Below are 12,682 nucleotides of genomic sequence, written 5' to 3'. Positions count from 1 at the left end.
ATCTGATTTGCAAAAATTAGACTTTAAATTAATCAATTCAAGGTAGGAAACAAAACTATTTGGACGTGAAGGGTGGGCATTTCTTTCTTTTTTAGTACTAGAAATTATGTAAAGAAAAATAAAACAACATTTTTTTATTCTAGCTCAGGATTGTTCTTGAATTCAGAATTTCTGACTTACTAAAACACCTAAAACACTTGATTTGATATTTCTCAGTCATTCTGTATGTTTGCTTGCTGTGATATGGTTCGTGTTTTTGAAAAATGTTAAAATATTCCTCAATTATTCTCAATCTTTTGAAAAAAAAACCACCTCGAGTAGCAAAATGACATTAAAACTAAGTTTATTAAGTTTTCCTAAAACCTTTCTTTCTATTGTTTTTCGGACTTGTGGATTTTTCTTGCTGTTCTTTCATACATCTACGACTCCATGAAAAATATTACACACTGAATTTATAGAATTGCTAAAAAAACCCCAGTAATGGAACTAATTCCAAGCTTAATTTGAAAAAAATATACACATTAGTATAGCTACATTTTGACTTTCTTCAGATTATAGAGCAATTGATATGTGCTTTTTGTTTGTTATTTTTTAGTTAAAATGTCAACCTTTTTTAAGAAAACAAAACACTCCTATCAACCAATACCAGAAGATGGAAAAATTGTGACGCAATCATTTTTAGATGCATGTAGTGAGATTGTACCTTTTTTTGGTGAGTTGGTTTGTTACTTTTCCTCCTAAGATTGAAAATGTTTCCACCTTATTGAAGTTTCACAAGGTTTGTTGACAATTAACAAGGGTATAGATACTTTATGTTAGAATGTCTCGTGGGAAGGTAATCTCGCCATTGGCGAAGTCCTATAGACTTAACAGGGATTTATTTTCGGGGACGATCAACAATTATTATAAAATTTCAAAGATTAATTTAAGGGTTTATACGAACTATAATCAACAGGTTTCTAGGAATGAATTATAGTGTTTATTTTTGTGGTTGAAACATTTTTTTGTAGACTAAAATTTTGCGGTTAAAGACTTTCAACATGACGGAATATGTTTGCAAAAGAAACCTGATATTTGTTGAAATTTAATTTTGGAAAGAAATATTTTTCCTGCAAAAATTTCTGAAGTCAAATTAGCTCCTAATCTTATTATTATTTTGAATCTTTTGAATCAACTTTTTTTTTCATATTATATTAAAATATTAAGAAAATGTGGTTTATAATTATTTATAATGCCTTTTTCTTTTTTCTCTTTTATTTCTTGCCTGAACTATTTGTAAGGCAAAAGGTTTGTTTTGGTTTTCCTTTCAAACCGCAGAAAAATTCGCAAAATATTTACACTTCACGAGCATGTAAAAAGCACAAAATGTTGTTAAAGAAGAATTATAAGAAAAGTTTTGAAAGGAAACAGAAAAGATGTGTAGTAAAGAAATTTAAAAAAATAACCACAAAATGATTGACTTTCCTGAGCTATCGTACGTTTCAAATCAATCCGAAATAAAAAATCCAATCCAATTTCAAGTTTTAAAATTGCAAAAAAATTTTCACAGAAGGATATACCAGCAACTTTTTAATGAACAGAGTTTTTCTAATTTCTCACCGCAAAACCTTGCAAGACTTGCCATTGTTTTTTGTTTTTTTCCAGCTTTTAATGGAAACGAATAAAATAGTAATATTTATTTTTAAAAATTTGTGCATTGCAGTTGGGATTTGAGACGGTATCCTCTCCTTTTTCTGTTTGTGGTCAATGAGATGGCAGGGTTTGGTAGCTGTTATAAGCTCTGAAGTACACTCGTTTGTCAAAAAAAAGTTTTCATGATTTCCTGTGATTATGTAGTGGTGCACACAACTTTATTCACCTTGATAATTTTTTTTCACATTTCCGGCAAAGGAACCACCCGTTAAACTTTATTTATTTATTTATCTGTTAGACGTCTTAGGATCAACTGCATTTGCACCAGTGAAATCCGATATTAATGGAAATATTGCTGTAAGTAACCTTGTGTGTTTGGTATTTGCTACTTTACAGGGAAAACAACTTTTTGCTTTATTGTCCAAGGAAAACAGAGAAATTCCTGTTGGTGAATTTTTTATCATTGCACATCCGTTTGTTCATCACTAACATACTGCATTGCAAAAAAATCACCTTTATGTCCACCATCTGCATAAACTATCTACGTGCATCACAAACATATTGCTGCACGTAGTGTAGTGGGTTCGTCTGCGGCTCCCAGTTCTGGGGACCGTGAATCAAATCCCGCTTACTGCCAGGCAATATGTTAGTGATGCGCAAAGTAGCTTCTCTTTAATATAAGAAATTCTTGCTGTAAAACTATCATTATTAGTAAGGCAAGACCATTTTGTTCCTCTGTGAACACTTTCTTGCTGATTAAAATAAGTGTCAATTCAAAAATTAACGAAAATTAACTTTACTTTTAAGTATTGTTTAAATTATTGTGTGTTTTTACTCGCTCGATTGAAAAATAAAAGTTAGCAATTTTTAAATCTCCAAAATTTTATTTGATTTCTGGAAAACGTTTTAAAAAGTTGAGTGATCCCTCTTAGATAGCCGGACTTTCCCGGAAGCTTCCCAACACGACAGCAAAGATATTTTCATTCATTATACTACATCAAATACAATATTAGTTTTTTCTTGCGTTTGAAGTATAAGATTAAAAAATTTTGAATCCTCTTAACTCCCTTGAAAAAGTGTCAGTATCTCTGCATTTTTTTTCGTTGATTACAAAGTTTCTTAGCAACCATGATCAGAGTTTTCGTACTTATCTCCTCCCCCTCATGTACTTTAAAATATCTGATCTAATTTGTTTTGTTTTTTAATTTTTTGTTGTTTTATTTGTCAGAAACTCCGAAAGAAGTTAGCCACCAATCCAGAAAAGTTCGTCACACTTCAAGATATTGTAAATAGTGAAATTGAAGAAAAAAGCACTAAGGCGAAAAATTCTGCTACGGACGCTTTACTGTGGCTGAAAAGGTGATCAGTTGCAGTGTTCTATTCCAATGCTTCTGTGATTTATATTATTCCAAAATACAAACGTAAAGTCAAAATGCCTTTGCAACCGTAAATATCTATGTATTCTTTCTCTAGGGCTCTGACATTCATTCGGACCTTTCTGGAGGATGTGTTAACAGGCGAACAAGATTTGACGAAGTGTGCCAAAAAGGCTTACGAGCAATCTTTGAAGAAATATCATGGCTGGATGGTTCAAGGCATATTTTCAGTAAGTTTTTTTTGTACGAACAAAAGTTGTACAAAATGCATAATTTCTTGCTTTGCTAAGAAAAATGGTCAAAGATTGATTATAAAAAAAGCCGTAGTTTTGTCCGGTAAGATTGACGAAATACAAAAGGCGAAATTCCGTCCAACGCTTCAATGTGCTTAAAATCTGCAATTTTCTAAATTGTATCCTGTGAATGAAAAATCCAGAAGTAATAATAAGATCTTGGGAATTTATGGCTTTTTTTTCAAAGTTAACGTCCTGGAAATTTTATGACAGAGCCCTAAAAATTTGGGGAAAATGACCTGAATTGAGTCACTATTTTTCATATTTTCCTCCTTAGTTGGCTATGAAGGCTGTACCTTATCGAAAAGATTTCATAAAAGCTCTTGGTCCCGAAACGACAGAAGAGGAAGTACTAGCCGATATGAAAGAAGTGGTCGAAATGATGGCTCTTAACATTGACAATATCAATGCGTTTTATGTGCAAACTGGTCAAGAAAGCGACCAGAAAGTGTAAACAACGTTTTTCAATTAGCTTTATGTGTATCAATATAATTGTGGGTAGTTAGGTATTACATATTGAAGGTGTGTTAGCTATTGCCATTTTTAAATTTTTATTTAGCGAAGGTTGATACAGCACTAGTTATTCAGGAATAATAAAAAACCTGTTATCAATATGCGTCCTGTAATAATATAAATGTTTTAGTAAAAAATATTAAACTTGTCAACCATAAAAACAAGAAAAGGCAATCCAGAGGTACAAAATTGCGTGAGATCTAGAGTGAATTTAAGTTTTAAATTTCGTATTCAGGTTTGCCACACCTTCTTTAAAGTTCTCTGATTTCCTCAAGTTTTAGTTTCACCAAATGGCTTGTCGTTTTTATTTGTCATATTTTAAATTACTCCATGGTTAGATCAATAATCTATTCTTCGCGCATGTTACATTAAAATTTCCGTAAATTTTCTTAAATTCTTTGGAAAAGTCGTTAGCCCGTGGAAAAATCCACGGGTTCGCCCGTCGCGGCTAAGCTACCATTTTGCGTGACAGACAGACGGACGGACAGACGTATACGGGCATATAATATAGATATATGGAAATACTTTCAAGTCTCCTCAGTCTCCTTAAACCCGTCATCTTAAAAGAAGTTTAGAATTCTCATTAGACGTTCTTAAATCTTTTTAAAAACGACTTTGTGAATTCTGTTTTCTGTAGAATCTTTTTTCTTCCTCCAATTCGAATCCTTCTTAATTTTGTGTTAGAAAGTAAAAGTGTAGCATTTTTTTGGTAATTTATTTATATAAATTATTTTAATAAGTAATTTTAATAGGTGTTTTTTAGGTGAAATATTCTAAATGATGGATTTTGGCCAAAATTTTCGCAACTTTCTAATTTCGCGAACGTTAAAGAAGTTTTAAATGGTTAATGGTTAAATGCTTTTGCTCATGAGAATTTGCCATTTTTCGAATAAAATTCTATTTTTTTAATTTTGCGAATCGTCCAATCTATGTGTAAAAACTTTGTTATCTAGCTTCGATTGAAGTATAAGATTGGAAGTGTTGGAATTATAAAATTTTAAGCTAGCACTTGTATGCGTGTGAATAAATCTTACGTGTACACAATATATGGTTTAACCAAAGCTAGGCCTAATATTCAAATGTTTTTTGTCGTCACTTTTTAATTTACGTCGAAACTACTACCACCTTTAGTCTAGATATAACTATCTTAAACAGTGTTAACTAGCTTTTTTTTCGTACATGATTTACCAAGGCATAGTAATTTAGAACTTCAAATGCGGAATTCCAAGCTCGATTGTGGCAGCTACTCACTAAAACAACTGAGAAATAATAAAACAAAATTAATTAACGAACTAATAAAAAGAAGCTAGGATAAATGTTAAATTACCTATGCAATAATTTTAGTGGTTCTAGTTTCAAACTAGCCAGGTGCTTGACACGTACTGTAAAGTCATAAGAAACACCAACTTCGTCCCCAGGGTCCTAACAACAGTCCTGGGGATGAGATGAGATTTCATCAATAACAACAGCGTGTTTTTGAAGCTAGCAGTAAACCTAAATGTCTTCAGATATTCAACGGCCTACTGCTGTGTTATATTATTTGAAATTATCTTAAAGCGATGGGTATATCTAAATTTTACAAAATATTTTCAAACTAATTGATCCTTGTGGCAATTTCGATGTAAAAACTTGCCCTGCGGTGAAGTTAGAGTCGTTCCTTCAATAAAAATATAGACAATGATTTTAAACTTGGTATTATATGTTTTTAAACCGGTTTGATGAATTGTGTCCAAAAGGTTTTTTACTATGCTTCCTAAGTTTTTCATTTTAGCAGTAAAAGTTTTTCACAGCATATCGATATTGATTAAGATAATGTGCAGAAAACATTGACCCCTTTGGATCCGTGGTATTTTGAACCTTTCATGACCAGAAGATGATTCCGCAACGCGCTCCCACCTTCCCAACTCCTCTTATGCTCCCCGAATTTTGTTTGAAGTTTCTGAAATTTATTTTACATGTTTTTCGGTTTTGCATAACTCGTATAAAACATGCCTGCCTTGAATCGCCTGAAATTCCGATTTATTCCGGATTCTCAGGTTAAAATGAAATAAAGTTGCGTTGTTAGTTTCATGTACTAAAGATAATAGTAACCAAAGTTATAATATTTGGCTGGTTACACGGATTACATAAAGTTTTGAGGGGTAGTTTCTAGTAATGGCCATTATTTACAGCTCGGAGAATTATGGGAAACCTAAACCTACAATGGCGCTGATGGCTCTCTTCTCTTCCCAATAAAAAAAATCACTCTTTTTAGTCCAAACAGTTCTCTTTTTCCTCCGAAATCTTCTCTTCCGCTCCAAACACTTCTCTTCCAAAGTGTGAAACAGTTCTTTTCAATGAACTCAAAATATACAGACCATAAGTGCAACATCGCGTACCAAGTTTTTTAATTTATTTTAAGGATCGTTTCTGGCCACATGGGGAGAAATGCTAAGTGCAGAAAGCAATTGTCAAGAAGTGTTTTTAAATTATTAGACAAGTGACCCTTAGGGGCCAACGTAGTTTTAGTGTTAACAATATCCATTTTATTTTACTTTCTTTGAGAAAAATTGTATTCTGGTAAACAAACACTGCATATAAAGACAGACCAGGGCCAGGGCTCTTTGTCTTAAACTAGAAAGATGAGACAAAATAAAAATTGAACGGTGTTTAAAATTGCAAAATAATTTCTTAATATTTTTTATGATATTAACCATACATGTTTGTTACACTCAGGCTGAGTTTTTGTGTATTAAAATGCAAACCTAGTTTTTTCGTAGGAACAAACGGCTAACTCGTGTTTTTACTCCTGTTACCACTTTGTGGAGACATAGAAACTAACCCAGGCCCTACTCTGTCAATTGCTCATTCAATCAAGATGATACAAACCTTGGTAAAGCTGCTTGAATGCTGTGCGTGTGTAACTCTCTCTTAGCCATCCTTACGTCAAGCATTACAAGGATTTGCAACTAAAAAGGATTTGAATTAGACATTATATTTTGGAATTTGGCAATGCTAATTATAGAAAAGTTAAACCTACGGAGGTCGTTAAAACTGTACGAATTGGCATGTATAATAGATATTAAAGGTTACTAAATGTTGGTATAACTCCTCTTGTTAGAATGTCGCTAGTGTTAAATGCAAAGGATTGTTTCTCCGCTTAGCAAATAATGACTTTATGTGCCTATTGGTACCGAACTAATTTGCTTCATTAAAGATATTATTTCGGTTTGTCTGTTCAGTATTCATGTTACTGTGGAAAGTTTATCATTTCTTGAACATGATAGTTTAGTAGGCGACGTTTCGGGAGATTCTTCTCCCATCATCGGGCAAATTAAAATGGTGTTGAGCATGTGCTTATATAATTGCAGAGGATCGAAATTCATAAAAATTAACCAATCTGAAACGAGCTGATAATTACAGTTAATCACGGTAATTAACATTTTCAGACCTAGATGTAGGTAACTACTTCTTCTGTAGGGCTGGTAACCAAATCTCAGGAAGTTGATACGAGATGCTGTTTATGTGTTTGTTACGTGCTACACTGTTGATGGTTTCTTTAATCTTCCTGGCCGTTGTTCTGGATTCTCTGTCAATGATTTTCTTTTCATCCCAATTAAACTGATGACTTCTGCTCCTGCTGTGGTCCGCAATTTCGTTTTTCTTCACATCTCCGTTTCTCACTGTGCGCATATGTTCTTGCACTCGTTGCTTAAACTTTCTTTTTGTTTCGCCTATGTACATTGCATCACAATCTTTACACGGGATTTCGTAAACAACATTGCATTGTTCTTCCAGGTTTATTTTGTCTTTTGGTTTAGACAAAGTGCTTCTTAGTGTGTCTTTAGAGTTAAGAATGCATTTGATCTTGTGTTGCCTTAAAACTCGACGAAGGATCTCGCTAGTACCTGGTACAAAGGGTAGGAATGCTGATGCGATGAAATCCTCTGACGTTTCCTTGTTGTCTCCGTTGCATCTTCTCTTCATTTTATTTTCTACTTGCGTGATGATTTTATGATGTATCCATTTGCGATTAATGCATTTCTTACACGTCGAATTTCTTCTTTCCTCTCCTGTTTGTCCATGTTTTGGTTAGAACAAGTTCGACCAAACGCAGAAAATCCGGTACTGGAATCTTCGTCTTTTCACCGAATGCAGCATCGTTTTCGATAGGGTCTTTGATGATGTTTAGGGTGTCTTTTATGGGAACATTTGTTTAGAGTGATGTGACATCAAATGATACCATGCATTCGTCGTCTGCTATCTTTGTTCCTTAGATGTATTCCGAAAATTCTTTTGAGTTTTTGCTGTGGTCACTTGCTGTAAATTTGCTGAGGATAGAAGCAACAAATTTTGATAGGTTGTATAACAGTGTTCCAGTGCAAGAGACTATTGGTCGAATTGAATTTCCCTGTTTGTGAATTTTTGGTAGTCCGTAAAATCGCGGTGGTGGTCCGTCACAAGGTTTCAGTCGGTAATACTGCTTATCGTCGATGTATTCTTTTCTCTTCAACTCCATTAAGATGTTCCTCGCTTCTCGTTTGATGACTTCTGTAGGATCTTTCTTGAGAAGTTTGTAAGGCCCGTTGTTGATGTGTTCGTTGCACTTGTCGATGTAGTCAAGTGTATTCATGATAACCGTTGTTCTCCCCTTGTCTGCCGGTAGGATTATGATATCTTTGTCCTTCTTTAGATTCTTCAATGACAGTCTTTCAGATTTTTGCAAATTGTTCTTTGCTTTTCCGTAGCGTGAGGCTTACTTTAGCTCTTACTGTGTCTGCCTCTTCTTTTGGTAGATCTTTAATTGCCTCTTCCACTTTCGCAACTATTTCTTTCTTTGGAGTTGAAGCTGGTGTCATACAGAAATTCACTCCTTTTGATAGAAGGTTTGTTTCTTCTGTCGTGAGTTGTCTGTTGGAGTTGTCTTGTTCTAACCAAAACATGGTATCTGTTTAACAAGAACTTCTACACTCAAACAGACGGAGTTGCCATGGGAGGCCCTGCATCATCAGTAGTCGCAGAAATATACATGCAAGCACACGAGACAACAGCATTACTCACATCAGACAGACGTCCAAAGGTTTGGAAAAGATTTGTTGACGACGTGTTCGCCATAATCAAAAGATCTCATCTAGAAGAGTTCCACGAACACATCAACGGCCTACATCGACAAATTCGCTGTTGAGCTTGAACACGATGGAAGTATTGCTTTCCTGGACACTTTGGTCAAACGCAAGAATGGTTCCAATTCAGTTTCAGTGTATCGTAAACCAACACACACTGACCAGTACCTTAACTTCGAATCAAACCATCAGAAATCTTGCAAAGAAAGTGTCATATCTTCATTACTGAATGGTGCCAACAGCGTAGTCAGTGTTCGCCATAATCAAAAGATCTCATCTAGAAGAGTTCCACGAACACATCAACGGCCTACATCGACAAATTCGCTGTTGAGCTTGAACACGATGGAAGTATCGCTTTCCTGGACACTTTGGTCAAACGCAAGAATGGTTCCAATTCAGTTTCAGTGTATCGTAAACCAACACACACTGACCAGTACCTTAACTTCGAATCAAACCATCAGAAATCTTGCAAAGAAAGTGTCATATCTTCATTACTGAATGGTGCCAACAGCGTAGTCAGTGACAAACAGGAGAGGAAAGAAGAAATTCGACGTGTAAGAAATGCATTAATCGCAAATGGATACAGTCATAAAATCATCACGCAAGTAGAAAATAAAATGAAGAGAAGATGCAACGGAGACAACAAGGAAACATCAGAGGATTTCATCGCATCAGCATTCCTACCCTTTGTACCAGGTACTAGCGAGATCCTTCGTCGAGTTTTAAGCCAACACAAGATCAAATGCATTCTTAACTCTAAAGACACACTAAGAAGCACTTTGTCTAAACCAAAAGACAAAATAAACCTGGAAGAACAATGCAATGTTGTTTACGAAATCCCGTGTAAAGATTGTGATGCAATGTACATAGGCGAAACAAAAAGAAAGTTTAAGCAACGAGTGCAAGAACATATGCGCGCAGTGAGAAACGGAGATGTGAAGAAAAACGAAATTGCGGACCACAGCAGGAGCAGAAGTCATCAGTTTAATTGGGATGGAAAGAAAATCATTGACAGAGAATCCAGAGCAACGGCCAGGAAGATTAAAGAAACCATCAACAGTGTAGCACGTAACAAACAGCATCTCGTATCAACTTCCTGAGATTTGGTTACCAGCCCTACAGAAGAAGTAGTTACCTACATCTAGGTCTGAAAATGTTAATTACCTTGATTAACTGTAATTATCAGCTCGTTTCAGATTGGTTAATTTTTATGAATTTCGATCCTCTGCAATTATATAAATACATGCTCAACACCATTTTAATTTGCCCGATGATGGGAGAAGAATCTCCCGACACGTCGCCTACTAAACTATCATGTTAAAGAAATGATAAACTTTCCACAGTAATAATTTGCTTTAAGTGATTAAGTCGCTACGATCTTGTGCGAATACACTAAACCATTGAAGCAAGATTTTTAGAAAATTCGTGCAATTCGTGTAAAATTTTAAATTATTTCCACAAAACAGTTATTCAAATTTTGGTAAGATTTCTTTTAATTTGCAGCATCTTAAGTATTTATAACTATAGCAAACCTAAGCCCCTGGATTAATTCTCAGATTGATCGGCATTGTTGTTGTATCTTTAATCCCGGACTTAATTTATTGGAAAAGAGGGCCGAATTTCATAGTTCGTCCCACAAGCAGTTATAAGCACTGTTTCTACAAAAGACAAAGGTATTACGAACTTGTCAAAGATCGCGAACGTTCACTTGTCAATGATCGCAAACGGTCTTAGGTTATAAGGTTAGTTTCAAATTCTTAACCCATACTAATTTTTGCTGACGTCAGCACACCTCGTTTCCCCAAATTTTAGCACCTCAGCGGGCCGTCGTGTGGATCGCTCCGAAATGCGGACATGGCAGAAACTGCCAGTAGCGCATTTTCGACGTTATTTACCTGGTCTACACATCTCTCCAGGCGAAGCTTTTGCAGCCTGCAGGCTGCAGAGTTTTAACAAGGCGATTCCATTTGGCCAGTTCGAGAAATAGCCAAAAATCAGCCTTTTCCAATAATATGCTATTTAAAAAACATATAGTTCTGGTGGATTGTTATATTTCGTTATATTGTTGCATGTTGTTAATATTAGTATCTGATGCATAGTTCTATTTTGTTGTTGAATTTCAGCACCCGAAGGCGTAGGAAATTCTTTAAAACCGTCGTTTTTTTCTTTCGGAGCATTTTTTGCGAAAAAATCGACCCTGGGATTTCACGTTGCTCCGTCACAGATTTAAACTTCGTACCCAAGCCCCCTAACTACTGGGAAGTCATCTAAATGATGTTTCAGGCCAAAATTGGTATTTATTTTCGACAAAATTTGGCAGAGTTAACAAAAAAAGTATGCTGAACATAATGGTGACATAATAATTTTGATTTTTGTCACCTAAATGTCATTTTAGGCCAAAGTTGGTTTAAAAATTGAAACTACTTTATTTTTGACAAAATTTAGCACAGTTAATATAAAAAATATGCTGAAAATGATGGTCACATCAAAATTTTGTTTTTTTGTCAACTAAATGCCGTTTAAGACCATAAACGTTTCAAGCGCAAGACTTTCAACCATGAATGATAGGCTGTATTTTTTGTTAGCAATTTCTTTTAAAATGTGAATTTATTATGACACGTTTCGTTTTGTTTGCGTTTGTTCTAAGATATAATGTCACCTGTGTGCTTTATCTTCAGAGCTTCATGCACCAAATCTCTTCGAATGTTTGGCACGATAACACAACGAATTAGCAGGTTGTCATCAAATATTTTGGTAGCGAGCGGAAATTCTTAGAGTCCCCAGGGCTTCTTGTTCTATTTCGTTTTATTGTTCTTTTTTGTTTTATTGTTTTATCTGGTCAAAAAACATTAGCATCTAATGCGTAGTTCTAACAAAAACACATTATGATGCATAGTTATTTTTTGTTGTTCTGTTTTGTCTTTATTGTTATATTTCGTCAAAAAATATTTGGATCTAGTGCATAGTTCTATTTTATTGTTCTATTTTGTTTGAATGTTATTTTTTCAAATAATGTTAGCATCTGATGCGTAGCTTTATATCGTGGGTTTATTTAAAACTGCATCCAGCGTAGTTTGGTTTAGAAGAAAAGTGTTGTTGCAGTCCTTATTTGTTTTTTCTTTGTTCATTCATCTAGTTATTTTTGCATAACATTCATTTAAATTTTTGTCAAGGATATTTTTTTTTGCATACAGTCGTCAGCCCGTGGAAAAATCCACGGGTTCGCCCGTCCTTTTTACACCGCATTGCGTGCGTCTCGCTACCTGCGCAGCTAAGCTACCATTTTACGGGACAGACAGACAGACGGACAGACGTATACGGGTATTATAATATAGACTACCCGTTAGCCCGTGAAAAAATCCACGGGTTCGCCCGTCCTTTTAATTTACCTGTCGCGAGAAAGTGGATAAAAATATATCGCATTTGATATTCGTGTTTCTGTAACATCATTTTCTAACTCAGCGGAGGGATCCACGCAGAGACAGACAGACGGAATACGGCTATTATTAAAAATACTAGTCGTTAGCCCGTGGAAGAATCCACGGGTTCGCCCGTCCTTTAAAGTTACCCGTCGCAACAAAGTGAAGAAAAATATATCGCATTTGATATTCGTGCGCATTTTAAAAATTTCGTGTTTGCGTTACGGGATAGGGCTTTCGCCGACACACAGACAGACAGACGACGGCTATTATTAAAGAGATAATGTAAAGAAACAGATACATGTTTAAATTTAGAGCACTTTTGTTATGGAATAGAGTATGCCTTT

At 35.0% G+C, this 12,682-nt stretch overlaps 1 protein-coding gene across 1 annotated transcript; it reads left to right on the top strand.

Moving 5' to 3' along the window:
• The first annotated feature begins 508 nt into the window (after positions 1-508).
• Positions 509-4,894, top strand: LOC130624104 (glycolipid transfer protein-like). The gene is made up of 5 exons (XM_057439669.1): positions 509-712; positions 1,931-1,989; positions 2,861-2,991; positions 3,106-3,238; positions 3,579-4,894. Exons 1-5 carry the CDS (start codon positions 601-603, stop codon positions 3,753-3,755), a joined length of 612 nt encoding a protein of 203 aa, XP_057295652.1. The 5' UTR covers positions 509-600; the 3' UTR covers positions 3,756-4,894.
• Positions 4,895-12,682: the final 7,788 nt, after the last annotated feature.

This window comes from Hydractinia symbiolongicarpus, chromosome 13, assembly GCF_029227915.1.
Source record: "Hydractinia symbiolongicarpus strain clone_291-10 chromosome 13, HSymV2.1, whole genome shotgun sequence".
NCBI lineage: Eukaryota > Metazoa > Cnidaria > Hydrozoa > Anthoathecata > Hydractiniidae > Hydractinia > Hydractinia symbiolongicarpus.
This window is presented reverse-complemented; position numbering and strand designations above follow the sequence as displayed.

Coding starts and splice junctions, on each gene's coding strand:
- LOC130624104 (XM_057439669.1), top strand. CDS start 601: ATGTCAACCTTTTTTAAGAAAACAAAACACTCCTATCAACCAATACCA. Junction 1,990..2,860: donor ATATTAATGGAAATATTGCT/GTAAGTAACCTT, acceptor TTTATTTGTCAG/AAACTCCGAAAGAAGTTAGC. Junction 3,239..3,578: donor TGGTTCAAGGCATATTTTCA/GTAAGTTTTTTT, acceptor TTTCCTCCTTAG/TTGGCTATGAAGGCTGTACC.